The sequence below is a fragment of the Anomaloglossus baeobatrachus genome, chromosome 5 (genome assembly GCF_048569485.1).
Source record: "Anomaloglossus baeobatrachus isolate aAnoBae1 chromosome 5, aAnoBae1.hap1, whole genome shotgun sequence".
NCBI classification, from domain to species: Eukaryota; Metazoa; Chordata; class Amphibia; order Anura; family Aromobatidae; genus Anomaloglossus; species Anomaloglossus baeobatrachus.
Genome location: NC_134357.1, coordinates 471,635,657 through 471,654,382, shown reverse-complemented (window position 1 = coordinate 471,654,382; position 18,726 = coordinate 471,635,657). Strand labels below are relative to the sequence as shown.

The 18,726-nt window shown below is 49.1% G+C and overlaps 1 protein-coding gene across 2 annotated transcripts in view; it reads left to right on the top strand.

The window, feature by feature from the left end:
* The first annotated feature begins 266 nt into the window (after positions 1–266).
* PTGIS (prostaglandin I2 synthase) overlaps positions 267–18,726 on the top strand; it is a 49,223-nt gene continuing 30,763 nt past the window's right edge. The window contains exons 1-2 of one of the 2 annotated variants that reach the window (XM_075347861.1): positions 267–343; positions 7,297–7,420. In XM_075347861.1, the coding sequence (XP_075203976.1) occupies positions 273–343; positions 7,297–7,420 (195 nt within the window). In that variant the 5' untranslated portion in view covers positions 267–272. Of the gene's footprint in view, positions 344–7,296; positions 7,421–7,683; positions 7,758–18,726 lie in introns of those variants that run through there. The other variant, XM_075347862.1, reaches the window with a different exon arrangement.

The following is an 18,726-nucleotide window of genomic DNA, read 5'->3' as shown; positions in this document are numbered from 1 at the left end:
TGATGCTGGTCTCAGCGTTTGGACATTCGCTGATAAGCAAGTAATCACCTATTCTATATATAAATTTTCAGGAGAAAAAAAAAAAATCAATAATACAAAAGCCAACATATTTCTTATATAAAAACTAGCAAGAAAGTGGGTAAATAAGAAATCAGCACAGTTTGGGATGTTGAGCAGCTGCTGCTGTGTGACAGGCTCGTGATGTCAGCTCATCACCTCCTCCCTCCCCACGCAGGATATAAGTGCTGGCTGCCCCTGATCATCACAGCACAATGATAGCTCCGCTGCTCCTCGCCATCTCCCTCACAGCCCTCATCTGGGCAGGTTTTTTCAGGAGACGCAGGTGAGTCCATAAAGTTCTCCCCCTTGGTGATAACCTGTGAAATATCACAAACTCTCTTTCTATTGTGTCTAGATACATTTTAAATACATATATGCATGCATATGTAAGACTGTATGTATATATACAGTATATATATATATATATACACAGTATATATATATATATATATATACACAGTATGTATATATATATATATATATATATATATATATATATATATATATATATATATAGGTGTATGAATATATGTTTGTCCTTGTGTTATATATATACAGTATATATATATGGGTGTATGAATATATGTTTGTGTGAAGCCCCACAGGTGTAGTGTCAGTGTCGGTGCATACCTTCAGGGACTCCACGTTGCTGGATCTCCGTCACTGGTAGGAAATCTTCTTGTTTGATCGTGACGCCACTCTCAGTATTGCGGTCAGTGGGGACCGCCACTGCAGGTTAGGGGACGCCTGGGGCTGATGGTGGGTGCAGTCGGATGTAGTAGCCTCCTGAGAGTGAGGCAAGCCCCAGGGCCCTGTGTAGGTTTGTAGTACCACAAGTCGCAGAATAACCACACAGGCAGGAATGTCTTTCAAGGGCTTTACTCACATTTGATGGCAGGGTGAGTAGCCCGGGCGTAGCTGGGATGAACCAGGTGGGAACCAGGTATCCTTCAGGCTGACTTTATGAGGGTGACTACTGACTCGCCTTCCTTAGCCCTTGGTGGTTTGGGGTGACCCCGACTTTTAGTCCCTATGGGGGTCACCCAGGGAAGATGCTGCAGCCTCTCTCTCCCCTTCGTTCGCCGTATGCTTGTTCCCCGGACCAGGCCACTCCAGCTGCTTGCCTCCTGTGACCTATGGGCCCTCACTGTGGTTACGTGGCTGCGGCTTTTGTGGTGTTGTGGTGTGGGCTTTGAGAGCCCCACACCGGCAGGTTTAGCAGGGAAAGGTGGATCTATCCTTGCTTCGGGATCTGCCGCCCGGTTGGGCCTGGTGCTCTCTAGCAGTCTCCTTACTTCCCACTCCGTTGCACTCCCTAGCTGAAGCTGGCTTTCAGGTAGCACTCCTAGTTGACCGTTCTCCCCCGTCTGTAGCCACTGCGCGGACGCTGTCAGATTGCACAGCTCCAGGGATCTGCTCCTCACTTGAGCTCCCTGGACTCTACACTGAACTGGCTCACTGCTCCTCCTCTCCTGTTCTTGCCTACGCCACCTAGCAACCAGACTCTCCACCACACCCCTTGAGAGGAGATGGAGGCTCTACCCCCTCCACTATTCCAGTGAAGGTGAAGGCTTGCCCCCTCCTGGGATCCCCAGGGGTCCTCTCATGGGTACATGTGTGAGACCTGATCACTATGCGCCTGTGTTCCACACCCCGGTCAGCCTTCTGGATTACCTGTGTTGTACTGTCCCCAGCATGGGTGCAGTACTCAGTGGTGCCTGACCAGGTCAGGGGCGCCACATTCCCCCTTAGTTATCACCAGCACGTCCTCGGGCTGCAAGACAACATTTTAAAATGCATAAAACATTAAAACAAGTAAAACATTTTTAAAACCACCAGGTATCAGACATCACCACCCTCCACCCACAAGTCCGTTAACCCACCCAAAACCCTCTCAGGAGGCAGGTCACCGGTCCTGTTGGTAACCAGGTCTGGGCCATCCGTTTCCCCAGACCTTTCCTCCAATCTTCCTCTCCCGTTGGCCGCGACTTCAGCCACTTCTGGCAGGATGTAGAGGCGGCTTTCATGGGCTGGTGGTTTCAGGGTATACCTGGCCTGGTGGATCCGCGCCGTCAGCCTCTTCTGGCAGGATTCAGAGGCGGCCTCCACAGTTGGTGCTGACCAGGTACCCTCTTTGTGGTGGTGAGCCAAGGCCCCATAAACAGGCGTGCTCTCTGGTCGCAGGTGAGCAAAGGCCCTATATACGGACGGGCCCCTCCTGGTTGCAGACGAGCCAAGCCCCTAAACAGGCTGGCCCTGGTGGTGGTGCCACTGGTGTAACTATTTACACTGCGAGAGTTTGTGGCTATAGCAAGTTCATAGCCTTAAAGTTTATTTCTCACAATAGTTTTTGTGGGCACATGCTTAAACAATAACGTTGCAAACTTTTCAACTTATCAAACTGGTCAAACTTTCGATACTTCTTTCTTTACTTTACTCCTCTTTACCAGGGCTTTGGCCTATTGGGCTACGGCACCTGCTGTTTTCTTGCTCCTTGTCATCCTCTGAGGTAGTTTCATCTGTAGGCTCTTTGTCTTTTCTTTCTTGATCTTCATCTGTTTCTTGTTCTGCATCTGTTTCTTTATCTCTGTCTTTTCTTTCCTCTTTGGGACATGGTGCTACGTCTAAGGCATAGTAGCCCCTTTCTCCTTGATGCAAGGTGAACTGTACTGCGTCTCCAACTTTCAGATTTCTGCCTGAATGTCCTCTGGGCAGGTGGGCTTGAACATCTCTCCGATTCACAAATATGCCCTCTTTTATTCCTCTTGCTACAATAAAGCCGTATCCGCTTTTCAAATTGAAGTCCTCCACTACTCCTCTGTAAAGGGGTCCTCTGACCTGGACTCTAGACCTTCTCAGTAATCTTTTCTCCTGCAGGTCTCTGGCTGTGACCTCTCTCTGCTCTGGAGACTGTGGTGTTGGAGGATACTTTGTTCTGCTGCGCCGTGTCTTGCGGGCTGGGTTCATGCCTGCGGGCTCCCAGGTGAGGTCTTTGGGCTGATCTTCGTCAGCAGACGGGGTCAGATCTTCCTCATCCCAGCGAGAATAGGGCAGCATCTCTGGCTCTGAGTATAGGTCCACTGCGGGTGGCTCCGGAGTCAGCTCCTCAGCTTCCTGGCCTCCTCTCCCCCTTAGTTCTTCGCTGCACTCTGGTTGTGGCAGTGCTGGGGATGGGCTTTCTTCAGCTGGTCTGGGCGGTGGACTCTCTGGCGCGGCTGCAGGGGTTGCCTGAATCTCCTTGGGGGTATGCGGAGGGAGCAGATACCGATCCACCATCTCCTGTGGGAACTGGGCCTCTAGGTCAGCCTTCAGCTTCCAGTATTCAGGGTCCTCTCCTATCAGGGTCTTCCTAGCAGGGACCTCCCTGGACTGGGGAGCGGTGTCTGCTCTGGCCTTGCAGGCCGGGGAAAATAGTGATGCAATCTCTTGGCGGGCCGCGCCCTGTATGGCGGCGGCCTGGTCTTGGCGGGCCGCGCCTGGCATGGCGGCGGCCTGGTCTTGGCGGGCCGCGCCTGGCATGGCGGCGGCCTGGTCTTGGCGGGCCGCGCCTGGCATGGCGGCGGCCTGGATCAGTGTCGCTGTTGCAGGGGGCTCTGTGCAGGCTGGGCTGGACGTCGCTGCAGCGATCGGAGCTTGGCGGGCCGCACCCGGCGGGGCTGCGGCCTGGTTCAGCATCTCACTTGCGGCGCGGACGAGTGTCGCTGCTGCGGTGGGGTCTTGGCGGACTGGGCTCAGCAGGGTGGCAGCCTGGGTCAGTGTCACACCTGCGGCACGGATCAGTATCGCAGTGGTAGTCGGACCTTTGCGGGCCAGGCGGGGCATGGCTGCGGCTGCCTGGATTTGGCGGGCCGCATCTAGCGTGGCTGCGGCCTGGTTCGGTGGCGCCGCGCCGGGCGCCTCTTCCGGGACCGCGGGCGTGGCAGCAGGGGTCGGGGCACTTGCGCTGGCCGGGGCATCACTCGACTCACCCATCTGTGGCAGCATCGGGGTCTGCGTCGTCGCCGCTCGGTCTGACATGCGTCGCGCGGCTCCCTCCTCGTAGGTCCGCACCGCCGCAGCCATCTCCAGGAGCTCCGTGCGTTCTTCCCTAAGCTGTCGCACAATCCCGGCCTCCAGCCGGTCGCAGAAGATGGCAAGCTCCCGGCACCACCAGGCAGCAGTGCCTGGTTCTGGGTATCCGCGTCTGGACTCCATTTTCTCTAACAAGCTGCTGGCTTCTCTTCTGCTCCGCCGTCTCTGGACGCTTCCGCTTTCTTCATCAGCGAGGTCAGGACTCTGCAGGGGATCTCTGGGTAGCCACACCTCTTCGTGGGCGGTAACTTCTTCCAGCGCGGGCTGCTGTTGTTTTTCAGCGCGCTTTTCATGGTGGCAACATGGCGGCGCTTCCAATTTTTCAAGCGGACCGCCTAGGCACATGGTCACCTGTCTGAACAGGTCTAGTCCTTATCCTGTTCGTGACGCCAGATGTGAAGCCCCACAGGTGTAGTGTCAGTGTCGGTGCATTACCTTCAGGGACTCCACGTTGCTGGATCTCCGTCACTGGTAGGAAATCTTCTTGTTTGATCGTGACGCCACTCTCAGTATTGCGGTCAGTGGGGACCGCCACTGCAGGTTAGGGGACGCCTGGGGCTGATGGTGGGTGCAGTCGGATGTAGTAGCCTCCTGAGAGTGAGGCAAGCCCCAGGGCCCTGTGTAGGTTTGTAGTACCACAAGTCGCAGAATAACCACACAGGCAGGAATGTCTTTCAAGGGCTTTACTCACATTTGATGGCAGGGTGAGTAGCCCGGGCGTAGCTGGGATGAACCAGGTGGGAACCAGGTATCCTTCAGGCTGACTTTATGAGGGTGACTACTGACTCGCCTTCCTTAGCCCTTGGTGGTTTGGGGTGACCCCGACTTTTAGTCCCTATGGGGGTCACCCAGGGAAGATGCTGCAGCCTCTCTCTCCCCTTCGTTCGCCGTATGCTTGTTCCCCGGACCAGGCCACTCCAGCTGCTTGCCTCCTGTGACCTATGGGCCCTCACTGTGGTTACGTGGCTGCGGCTTTTGTGGTGTTGTGGTGTGGGCTTTGAGAGCCCCACACCGGCAGGTTTAGCAGGGAAAGGTGGATCTATCCTTGCTTCGGGATCTGCCGCCCGGTTGGGCCTGGTGCTCTCTAGCAGTCTCCTTACTTCCCACTCCGTTGCACTCCCTAGCTGAAGCTGGCTTTCAGGTAGCACTCCTAGTTGACCGTTCTCCCCCGTCTGTAGCCACTGCGCTGCGCTGTCAGATTGCACAGCTCCAGGGATCTGCTCCTCACTTGAGCTCCCTGGACTCTACACTGAACTGGCTCACTGCTCCTCCTCTCCTGTTCTTGCCTACGCCACCTAGCAACCAGACTCTCCACCACACCCCTTGAGAGGAGATGGAGGCTCTACCCCCTCCACTATTCCAGTGAAGGTGAAGGCTTGCCCCCTCCTGGGATCCCCAGGGGTCCTCTCATGGGTACATGTGTGAGACCTGATCACTATGCGCCTGTGTTCCACACCCCGGTCAGCCTTCTGGATTACCTGTGTTGTACTGTCCCCAGCATGGGTGCAGTACTCAGTGGTGCCTGACCAGGTCAGGGGCGCCACATTTGTACTTGTGATATATATATACTGTATATATATATACATATATTTGTAAATGTACTACATTGGGACACACTTTTTAATTAATGAATTCCAGTATTTCACTTAGTCCCATTGTTGCCCCCATTGTCTGACATCCTGCCCCTTTCCGTGCCATCTGGCTTACTAACATTTACAATAGAATGTCTGGGGTAAAAATCTCACTGATACCATTGCGGTCCTACAATAGGAGAAATTGGTGTAACAACCCCATTCATAGCATTTCTTCTCTTTTTAAATACTCACCCCAATCACCTGTAAGTAATATTATTGTGTGTGTCAATAATAATATGTGGGAGGAACCACAGCTACAATGTAGACACCATGTAAAATTACAGAATACTGAGGAGCCGATGGCAGAAGAGTCACCAACGATTTGCTGACTCCATAACTACAGAGCCACAATCCAAACCTCCTCTGGTATTGACATTAGCACAAAAAACTGTGTCTCTGTCAGAAGCTTTATGTGTTTCCGTAGTTGAGCAGTTGCATGCTGCCTTACATCACCAAGCACAATGCCAAGTGCTGGATGTACTGTAGTGTGGTGTTAAGCTACCATCACTGGACTCTGGAGAAGTGAAAATGTGTTCTGTGTAATGATGGCTTACATTTGTATCAAGCATCTGATGGATAAGTTTGGGTTTGGTTAATGCCAGGAGAATGTTATCTTCCTGATTGCACTGGGCTAACTGTACCGTAACGTTTTCTGGAGGAGGGATAAAGCTATGGGCTTTTTAACTTTGTGGGAACAGTTAGGGTAAGAACAATTTTTGTTTCCCATGACTGTACACAAAGCAAAGTCCATAAAACCATGGTTGGAGGAGGATGGTGATGAAGAACATTACTGGCCGCACAGAGCCCCAACCTCAACCCCATCCAATACATTTGTGATGAACTAGAACATAGATTGCGGGTCACTCCCTCTCCCCCTACAGTGTCTGACCTCACAAATGTTGTTCTGAATGAAGTAGTGACAATTCCCACAGACTGCTCCAAAGTCTTGAAGAAAGCCTCAAAATGGGGACCAACTCAAAGTGATGTATATGGCTTTTGAGTCTGATGTCATAAAAGCTCCTGTCAGTGTAATATGTAGGGCATGTTTATTAGTGTATAGTGATTGTATGTACATTTGATCATGTGCAGACATGCCTCTATGGTATCTCTTACCTACCTATGTTTAGCATAGGATTTATCATTAGGATTTATTGATCATGGTCTCAATGCAGATATGTGTGTGTCATATGTGGAGTCTGCTTCTCCTCTAAGAAATGTGGCAACAAAGTGACTAAATGTGACCTCAGGATGGAATAAGACGCAAGCACCACTCACTGAACTACTGACCAAAATATCATATAGTTATAGCCAGTGATATCAATATCATCATCATCATCATCATCATCATCATCATCACCACACATAAAGTGTACCTGAGGAATCCTGCCTGTAGTATCATCATCTACCTCATTGAAGAGCATGTAAGCCTGTAATTTTGTTGACATTAGGATGATGGAGTCAGTGGTTCAGTGACACCACATGGTTATTACTATTTGTTACATCTACTGAAGTTGATGTCTTCTGTGTCTAGACGGAGTGATGAGCCACCCCTGGACTGTGGACTTATTCCATGGCTTGGACATGCACTGGAATTTGGAAGAGATGCAGCCACGTTCTTAACACGTATGAAGGCGAAATATGGAGACATATTCACGGTAAGCAGTCCCCAATATCAACAATGTGCTTAAAGGGGTTGTCTGGTGAAATTAATTGGATAGATGATGTCTGGCAAAACGGGGCACTTTTATCCCCGTTAGAATAGTGACCGTGAATATGCTTGACCGACCGTGATTCTATTAATTTCCTCTTTTTTCCGGCAGCCCCACAGACAATGAATGTGGTGGTGATAGGGCATCTGACCTGCAACTCCATTTTGTAATGGAATAAAAGTTTCCTGTTTTGACAATTGGTGCGATTCCAACAGTGGGACCAAACGACGTACTAGGGGTTCAGCTCAGGGGGTGTGAAATATCTGAGTGAGCCCCTAACAAGGTAACCATCTGTACTACTATGGTGGCACAGCCTAATCATAGATATAGGGAAACTTCAGTGCCACTAGGAATTTCAGGGCCCCATACTGGCAACATTTTTGGGCCCCCTTGAGACTTCGCCCAGGCTCCACCCCAGTTCCACCTGCACCCCTCAAACACTACTCAGTCTCACCACCACTCTTGGAAAAACTTTGTATAATATATATATATACAATGTTATATATATATATACACAATATACAATATAATATAGTACACAGTCAGCCAAAAATGTTGGCACCCTTGAAGTTGTTCCAGAAAAAGAAGTACTTTCCTCAGAAAATTAATAACACACCCCTACACTGCCCCTCTCCATAATACACGCTCTACACAATACACCCTCTACACCGCCCCTCTCCTTAATACAGATCTACACTGCCCTGCTCAATATCTCTCCCACACACACTGCCCCTCTGTATAATATCTCTCCCACACAAACTGCCTTTCTGTATATATACCGTCGCACACACTGCTCCTCTGTATAACATCCCACACATATGCTGCACCTCTGTATACTATTTCCCCCACATCAGCTGCCCCTCTTTATAATACCAGCAATAGAAAAAAGGAGGGTTGGTCCAGAACCACCTAGATAGAAATTAAGTCTTTATTTGACTACATGACTAAGGACTGTTGTTAATATTTTGTTGGTGGTCCGAAACGTATTAGAGCCCTTTATGCACAAGGTTTTGTTTTGTATTTTTCTATTTTAATGTAGTCAAATAAAGACTTAATTTTTATCTAGCTTGTGCTGGGTCCCAACCCCTTCCCTCCTTTTTTCTATTGTCAGGATCATTCCAGACCAAGCCTGTCTGGTGGACACCTTGCACCTGAAGCCCAGGAGCATGCCTGTGGCACATAAGCTGAAAACATGTTCCTTCGTTTTTTTTCCTCACTACATCCCTCTTTATAATATCCTAACACACACACTGCCCCTCTGTATATTGCCTCACACACAACCCTCTGTATAGCATCCACTCACACTGCCCTTCTGTATAATATCCTCCCATACACACACTGCCCCTCTGTATAATATCCTCCCATACGCATGTCGCACCCAGGGATATGGGGTACTCAGTCCCGGGCAGTGTATCTTGGGAATGTCACTGTGGTGGTTGTTGCCCGGTTCGGTGCCCGGGGCCCTTTATGTAATGGGGGTGTATTTACAGAGGAGTAGATTAGTGTTCATACGTGACGCCACTTGCGGTGTTGCGGCAAGTTATGGATGGAGCCGCCACTGCAGAATGTCACTACCGGGGCTGGTGTTAATTGCAGCCTGGATGGTAGGCCCTCTGCAAGCAGGGCCAGCCTCAGAGGATGGGTGATGTGACGGGCGTCGGAAGAAGGTAGTCCACACAGAAGTTTAGTGCAACTGGTCTTTACTCACTGCTTGTTGGTGGTAACTGGTTACCCGAGGTCGGCTGGTTTCACCTCCAGGTCCCCTTCATCCCAGTGCCAATGTAGTAATCTGGTACCTTCTTCCCCTGCACCTGTCTCTGGTTAGTGGGTCCCCGTGGCGTAGAGCAACTGGGTGTCCCCGTCCGGTGGTGTTTCTTTCCACTTATGTCCGTATGACGGTAGCGTGAACCCTGTGGGGTTAGAGTCTCTGCTCCTGTCCCCGGTTCTCCCTTTGCTACTGAGTCTCGGATTTTTGATGGTCCCCTCGCTGTGCAGGTGTTAACAGGTCGGCTTGGAGATTCTGCCTTTCCTAGGGTCCTGTACCCCGTCGGTGCATAATCTGGGAGTACTCCACCGTACTCCACCGGTAACTACTCTCCTGGGTACCAGGTTACTGTCAACCCCATGTCAGTGCGTTTCTTCACGTCCACCTTCACTGCTCTCCTCCGACTGACTACTCTCCACTGTCTGCCCCTCCCACCTAGTCAACTAGTGGACTGGACTGGCTCCACCTCTAGGCGGCCATCGCTTGGTCCGACCCTAGCCTTGTACCATTTTTTGGGGGATTGTTGGGGAAAACGTGGATTACCTGGAGTTTTTGTGTGTGACCGGCACTAGTCTTCCGGGGGCCTAGGGGGTAGGCCCTGCATCCTGGTGAGGATGCAGAACCCTGTAGCACCCTGATGGGTTCAGGGGCGCTACACACACACACTGCCCCACTGTATAATATCCCCCTCACACACCCTGCTCCTTGCAACACTTTGCTAAGAAAGAAGTAGTGGGCACCACAGTGTAATAAATATAGTGTGGGGTGCTAACTTAAACTATGCAAAAAAAAAAAAGAATTGTAACATGAGAGGAAAAGCTGCATAGCAAAAATGTGCACACCCAGCTATTTATATATAATCTTGGCTCTTATTGATACAAAACACATAAGGCTGACAAAAAAAAGGTTAAAAACATGATTGACAAGAGAAAAAGAATAGATGAAATAAGGGGATGGACATAATCCTGGATGAAATGAGGGGATGGACATAATAATCCTGTCTATATCCCCAATGAAGGATTAGGGCACTGATAATAGAATGTACAATATGTATACAAGCAATGCAGCGTCTCTAGATAAATAATATAATCCCAAAACAACCCAATACCAGGCCGTAGAGCCTCACCTTAAAGGTAGTGTGGCAGTAAGTCAATAGATAGGTGGTATTCAACCTTCATTTTTGTCAGTCTTATATGTTTTGTATCAATAAAAGCCAACTATATATATATATATATATATATATATATATATATATACACAGTACAGACCAAAAGTTTGGACACACCTTCTCATTCAAAGAGTTTTCTTTATTTTCATGACTCTGAAAATTGTAGATTCACATTGAAGGTATCAAAACTATGAATTACATGTGGAATGAAATACTTAACAAAAAAGTGTGAAACAACTGAAAATATGTCTTATATTCTAGGTTCTTCAAAGTAGCCACCTTTTGCTTTGATTACTGCTTTGCACACTCTTGGCATTCTCTTGATGAGCTTCAAGAGGTAGTCACCGGAAATGGTTTTCTAAAAGTCTTGAAGGAGTTCCCAGAGATGCTTAGCACTTTTTGGCCCTTTTTCCTACACTCTGCAGTCCAGCTCACCCCAAACCATCTCGATTGGGTTCAGGTCTGGTGACTGTGGAGGCCAGGTCATCTGGTGTAGCACCCCATCACTCTCCTTCTTAGTCAAATAGCCCTTACACAGCCTGGAGGTGTGTTTGGGGTCATTGTCTGTTGAAAAATAAATTATGGTCCAACTAAACGCAAACCGGATGGAATAGCATGCCGCTGCAAGATGCTGTGGTAGCCATGCTGGTTCAGTATGCCTTCAATTTTGAATAAATCCCCAAGACTGTCACCAGCAATGCACCCCCACACCATCACACCTCCTCCTCCATGCTTCACGGTGGGAACCAGGCATGTAGAGTCCATCCGTTCACCTTTTCTGCGTCGCACAAAGACACGGTGGTTGGATCCTAAGATCTCAAATTTGGACTCATCAGACCAAAGCACAGATTTCCACTGGTCTAATGTCCATTCCTTGTTTTCTTTAGCCCAAACAAGTCTCTTCTGCTTGTTGCCTGTCCTTGTTGCCAATTTCATCGTACAACAGGACAATGACCCACAGCACACCTCCAAATTATGCATGAACTATTTAGGGAAGAAGCAGGCAGCTGGTATTCTATCTGTAATGGAGGGGCCAGCCCAGTCACCAGATCTCAACCCTATTGAGCTGTTGTGGGAGGGGCTTCTGGAAGCATGGGGTGAAATATCTCCAGATTACCTCAGCAAATTAACAGCTATAATGCCAAAGGTCTGCAAAGCTGTAATTGCTGCAAAGGGAGCATTCTTTGACAAAAGCAAAATTTGAAGGAGAAAATTATTATTTCAAGTTAAAATCATCATTTCTAATCTAGTCAATGTTTGGACTATATTTTCTATTCATTATGCAACTCATTTGATAAATAAAAGTATGATTTTTCATGGAAAATAAAAAATTGTCTGGGTGACCCCAAACTTTTTGAACTCTAGTGTATATTATATGTATATACAGTATATATATATATAGGTCCTCCTGGGCTCATCCTGCATATTTGTCTGTTGCAAAAAAAATAAAATCCTGGCATACAGTATATATCCCCATCCTTGTTTATTTGTCCCTTTCCTGGTATATATGTCCAATCCTGGGGGTCTTCCGGTATATATGTCTCCTTCCTGGGCACATTCTTGTATATATGTCTCATCCTGGTTTCTGTCCCCTTCCTGGTATATATGTCCTCCTCCTTGTATATATGTCCCCTTCCTGGGCCCCTCCTGGCATATTTGTCTGCGCAAAAAGAATAAAAAAAATATTACTCACCCTCCCCGACTCCCATGTCGTGCAGCATTCTCTCTGAGCTGGGATGCATTTCAGCTTGATATGCGCCATCCTGCTCTGCTCCACTGATTCTATCTCCAGCACATGACTATTTTTGTATGCGAAGCCCCTTCACATGCAAATTAGCCACGTTGGCTAATGTGACTGGGGCCCGGTGAAGAGCCTGGGATTTAATAAAGCTAAGTAATTACCCTGGGTCCTAGTTAGGACCCCTCTTCACCGGGCCCCATACACCAGTCATGGTTGTCATGCCCTGATGGTAGCCTGCTCAGCAGATTACAGCCCTGATACTGAGCACCCCTATACACAGATTAACATTGATATTACAGCTGATGGTTTTTTTCTGATGGAGTTTTTCACACTTCTCATCTTTTCCATCTGGCCCAGACCAGCATAACATCTTCTTACATTCACAACTTGTCTGCAGAGATTACAACAAAGACACATTTAACTTCTCATATTTCCAGCACCGTCCCCATCTATTTCCAACGTGCACAAATGTCTCATCCTACAGAGATACCCCAATGCTGAACCACTGATTCCGAATATGTCCCTATAACTGATCCTGTTTTTGTCAGAGGCTTCCTGACATAATAATGACCACCACTGTGCCTCTTACAAAGTAAAATGTCTCCTTTATGCCCTCTAGATGGTAATATTGCCTATTATTGGTCCGTGCTAGTGCCCTAGACAACAGTGCCCACATTTTACCCCCTGGAAAGTAATAAGTCCATAAGGCTACGTTCACACATCATTTTTTTTTCCATCAGGCACAATCCGGAAAAAACCGGATCCGGCGCCGGATCCGTTTTATCCCCATTGATTTGTATTAGCGCCGGATTGTGCCTGATGGCCTTGCGTTGCATCCGGCTTTTGACGGATCCGGCGTAATTACTCAATGCGGCGGCCGGATGGAACGTCTCATTGAACGTTTTTTGTCTCTGAAAAAAAATGTATTGCGCCGATACGGCGTGATTTGCAATAAGAGCCCATGGACGCCAGATCTGGCGCGATGCGGCAAAAAACGATTGCGGCCGCCGGATGCGGTTTTTTTAAACTGAGCATGCTCCAATTTATTGAAAAAACGGATCCAGTAAAAAAACGGACGAAACGGATGCAAAAAAAAAAACGGATGCACCGGATCCGTTTTTTGACGGATCAGGTATACCGGATCCATAAAATAAAAGGATCAGGCGCATCCGTTTTTGCATATTCTGTGCCGGATCCGTTGCATCAGTCACACGCCTGATTGTGCCTGATGCCAAAAAACTGATGTGTGAACGTAGCCTAAAGGGGGCTTTACACGCTGCGACATCGCTAATGCGGAGTCGTTGGGGTCACGGAATTTGTGACGCACATCCGGCCGCATTAGCGATGCCGTTGTGTGTGACACCGATAAGCGATTTTGCATCGTTGCAAAAACGTGCAAAATCGCTAATCGGCGACATGGGGGTCCATTCTTAAAAATCGTTACAGCAGCAGTAACGAAGTTGTTCCTCGTTCCTGCGGCAGCACACATCGCTGCGTGTGACGCCGCAGGAATGAGGAAGCTCCCCTTACCTACCTCCCGGCCGCTATGAGGAAGGAAGGAGGTGGGCGGGATGTTACGTCCCGCTCATCTCCGCCCCTCCGCTGCTATTGGGCTGCGATTCAGTGACGCTTCAGTGACGTCGCTGTGACGCCGCACGGACCGCCCCCTTAGAAAGGAGGCGGTTCGCCGGTCACAGCGACGTCGCCGGACAGGTAAGTATGTGTGACGGCTCTGGGCGATGTTGTGCGGCACGGGCAGCGATTTGCCCGTGTCGCGCAACAGATGGGGGCGGGTACCCACACTAGCGATATCGGGACCGATATCGCAGTGTGTAAAGTAGCCTTAAGGCTACTTTCACACATCAGGTTTTTTCCATCAGGCACAATCCGGGAAAAAAACGGGTAAAACGGATCCAGTACCGCATCCGTTTTATCCCCATAGATTTGCATTGTTACCGGATTGTGCCTGATGGCTTTGCGTTGCATCCATATTTTTCCGGATGCGGCAAAATTAATTAAAGCGGCGGCCGGAGGCAACGTTTTTTTGTCCGGCAAAAAAAATGCATCGCGCCGCATCCGGCCACTGCGGTGCATTTTTCAGTGCATGCCTATGGATGCCGGATGCGGCGCGATGCGGAAAAAACGCATCCGGCCACCGCATGCGGTTTCTTCCACTGCGCATGCTCAGTAGCGTGCCGCAACTGGAAAAATCCGGACGGGCCGCATGTAAAAACTTATGCAAAGGATGTGTCGCGGGCGGAGGAGGGGACGCTGCGCTCACCCATTGCTCGGGTCCGGCTGCTGCTGCTGCGGCTGCTCGGTGGTGGCTCGAGCGGTGGGAAGGATCCCGGGGACTCGAGCGGCGTTCCTCGCCCGTGAGTGAAAGGGGGTGGTTTGGGTTTAGGGATATTGTCCGTGACGCCACCCACGGTTGGTGGTGAGATTGGTGACACCACCGCTGTTCTGGACGGGGATCCCGGGAGCGATGACAGGGAGCAGCTTGGATGTTGGTTCTTCCCTCCGTGGGTAGGGGGTTGGTTGTCCCGGGGCCCGGTGAGGGAGGTAGGGATGGATGGCAGGCGGGTTACGGGGCCTGGTGAGGTGCAGGGTCACGGGGGCAGCGCTGTGCCGCACGGCACGGTGGTACTCACACAGCCAATGACGAATGCAAAGTCTCTGGTAAAACAAACGGCTGGATGGACGTGTCCCACAGACGGCTGCGGTGTTTCTTCTCCCGGCAGGTTGATGGTGACTGCCTTTCCCTGCACCTGTGTTGTGTTACGGTTCCAATGGCTTCCCACCGGTAACCCGCTCCCCAGCTTGGATAGATGCTGAAGGAGCCCCTTTTGCCCGCAGGCTCTGGCCCTGGGAACTGTAGCCTTGGCGGTGACTGTGTTTCCCTCTACAGTGTGAGCTGTTGCCTTCAATCGGGTCTTGACTGCTGGGAAACACCGGAGGTTCCCTTCGCTAACGGATTTGACCAGTTTTACGGCGACTCCTAGCCTGGTCGGGGTCCGTAAGCCCTGCCGGATGGTGCTGGCTTCTCTTTACTCTCCGATCCGGTACCACCGGGCCACCGCCCGTCCACGGTCCTTACGGTTTGCTCCAATTAGCCTCTCCTGCAGACGGTCACCATTGTCTGCCAACCTTGCTGTTCCGTCCGGGCCACACACCCGGACGCTTTCAGACTGCTCCTCTACCACTTTACTTCCTCACTCCTCAACCTTCAAAACTGATCTCTCTCCTTTTCCCGCCTCCAGGACTGTGAACTCCTCGGTGGGCGGGACCAACCGCCTGGCCCACTCCCTGGTGTGGACATCAGCCCCTGGAGGAAGGCAACAAGGATTTTGTGTTTGGCTTTGGTGTGACTAGCCGGGGTGTGGGGTGTGTTGGTGTAGTTCTGTGACGACCTGGCTTGTCCAGGGCGCCACAGATGCGGTGTTTTCGCCGCATCCGTTGCATAGGTTTCACAGCCGGATTGAGCCGCACTGCTCAAACCGGATGTGTGAAAGTAGCCTTAGAGTGCCCATTTCACAATCCACTGCCCCTATAACAATAAAGTGTCCACATAACATTTAACAATGTCTTCTGAGTCCCACCCCCATATATAGTTCCTCTCTACATAGCAAGATACCCCCCACAGCCACCATATAGATTGATACACCACATGATATGTCATCCGCTGGTAGTCCCCCACTATATGATGGCCCTCAGTAGCCCTACTTACACTGTATGAGACCCTCAGCAGTCCTCCCACACTGTATGGATGGCCCCCAGTATTTTCCACACACTGTATGATGGCCCTCAGTAGCCACCCACTTTGTGATGGCCCTCAGTTTCCCTATTCACACTCCATGAGGCCCTCAGTAGTCCCCCTACACTGTATGGATGGTCCCTGTATGTCCCCCACACTGTATGGACGACCCCCAGAATTAACCCCACACTGTATGGATTGCCCCCAGTATTTTCCCCAGTATTTCTCCCACACTGTATCATGGCTTTCAGTATTTTCCTCACACTGTAATATGGCCTCCAGTATTTCCCCAACACTGTATCATGACCCCAGTGTAATAAGGGACACCACTATACATAACAATAGAGGATACTATGTAATAATAAGGGACAGCACTATACATAACAATAGAGGATACTATGTAATAAGGGACAGCACTATCCATAACAATAGAGGATACTATGTAATAATAAGGGACAGCACTATACATAACAATAGAGGATACTATGTAATAAGGGACAGCACTATACATAACAATAGAGGATACTATGTAATAATAAGGGACAGCACTATACATAACAATAGAGGATACTATGTAATAAGGGACAGCACTATACATAACAATGGAGGATACTATGTAATAATAAGGGACATCACTATACATAACAATAGAGGATACTATGTAATAAGGGACAGCACTATACATAGCAAGAAGGGATGCTATCTAATAAAGGACAGCTCTATACAAAACTAGAGGAGTTTAAAAGATCAATCGTGAAGTAGAAAGAAGCAGATTTCTCTAACATATTCCAAAGTCACTTATTTTCTTGTGATCTCATGACTTATTAAATTAAAACAACGGTTACTCTTTTAAAAACTTTCAGAATGAGCTTGAGGCATTATTTTCTGAGATGTGTAACTTTAGTTTTTAAGTTAATGGAGCTGTGGGAAAGTTTGTTTTTTGTTCATCAAGCGAACGTTATAATTAGTATCAGTTTGGGGCACATAAGATGTTTTAATCGCTTTTCATTTTTTTAAACGGTAATTTTAGCATTTCGACTTTCTTGTTTATTTCATAGGGATAATGCCATGGCAGACACGGAAGCCAGAAATCTCCTGGCTGCCTTGACAGCCTCTTAACACCCCACTATTGGGTGAGACCAATGGGGCAGCCTGAAAATGCACCAAAAGTATCACAGTAACAAGTTTGTCTAACGTTGCCAAACCTCTTGGTTCATTTTACACGATTTCTTTAACACAAACGTTTGGCACAATTTTGCACCCATTGTCACACCCTAACCATGCCCTATTCCAGCTAATTCACGATCCCTCTACACAAAATTACAACCTATTTTAATGCGGCCTTACGTGATGGAAAAAGCCTGAGAAACAGGAAATAAGTCACTTGTAAAGAATGTGCCAAGCTTAAATTAAGATTAGTAACAATGAAAACACAGAAATCTTCCATGTGCGGGGTGACAGATATGGACGAGAGTAATTACAGTGCATGGAGAGGAAAGGCGACTGTGCACCTTAGGACTTCTATACAGAACATGTCCCATTAGCCTAATAATACTATTTTGTATCTAATGGTACATAATAACTTTAGAACCTTATCCTGATATATAATAACCCATTGCTCTGACCCCTATATAGATTGTAACACTATGTGCTAATCCTTATATAGAATACTCCTACATTCTCTCCCATCATACCACTCGTACAGCAGACCTTCATCATCATATCCCTCACACAGCGGATCCCCACCATCATACCCCTTATACAACGGACCTTCATCATCATATCCCTCACACAGTTGTAGCACCCCTGCGGTACCAGGTGCCACAAAATGTGAACGTGGAAACCCAAGCCCTGCAATATCTGTGCCAGTCAACACATCAGCACCCTCAGGCCATACACAAACCTCAGCACCAAACTGGGAAACTGCCTAGTAACAGGTAAAAGGGATGGGCACTGATTGGATAGTCGGCACCCAATCTGTAGGGAGAGACCCAGCAAGGGGAGGGGCCAGTGGTCAGTTGAAAAGTTTGCGGGAGGAAGTGAGTAGTCAAGTTGGAGTCAGTTGAGGGAAGAGGAGTTAGGAGTGAGGAGAGCGGAGGAGTGAAAGAGTGAAAGTAAAGAAAGGTGTAGCAAGACCTGGAGTAACAACGGAACGATGTAACAGGAGTGAGGGACTGTGGAGTAAGGAACCAGGATTCCAGGGACCATGGGTTACCTGTAGAGGTGGAATACACCAGGAACTGTGGGGCGCCTGTGGAAGTCTGGAACCTAGGCTCACAGGACTCAGCACGAGGCGGCATGCAGACCCTAGGACAGCAGGACACTTTATGGTCAACTGTTAAATATGCCAGGCGAGATGATCTCCAGGGTCCATCGCCAACCAGAGAGTCTGAAGCATCAGCAGCAAAGAAGGGACCGGGAATTGAACCCCTTAAATAGTCCAGGCTGCCTGCAATAGGACCGAGACAGAATCGGAGGGGTTCCCAAGTAGCTCTAGGCCACGGGAGCCCATCAAAAATGAGAGTGCACGGAGGACAGCTAACCCAGGTCACAACTGGCATGGAGAACAAGGGGAGAGGGAACACCTGGAACCGGCAGCAGCGGGTCCAAGCACTGAAACCAGGTAAAGACAAAGCAAGTTAAAACTGCAATACTGGTGTGGACTGTTTCCTTATCGCCTCCATACACTTACACAAACAATTCCCCACTACAATCCCCATCCCCTATCATCCACTGCTGGGACCTAGCCCTGCTTGCGGAGGGCCCAAAACACCTAAGCTGCATAACTCCATCAGCCCCAGCAGGACCCTGCAGTGGCGGCTTC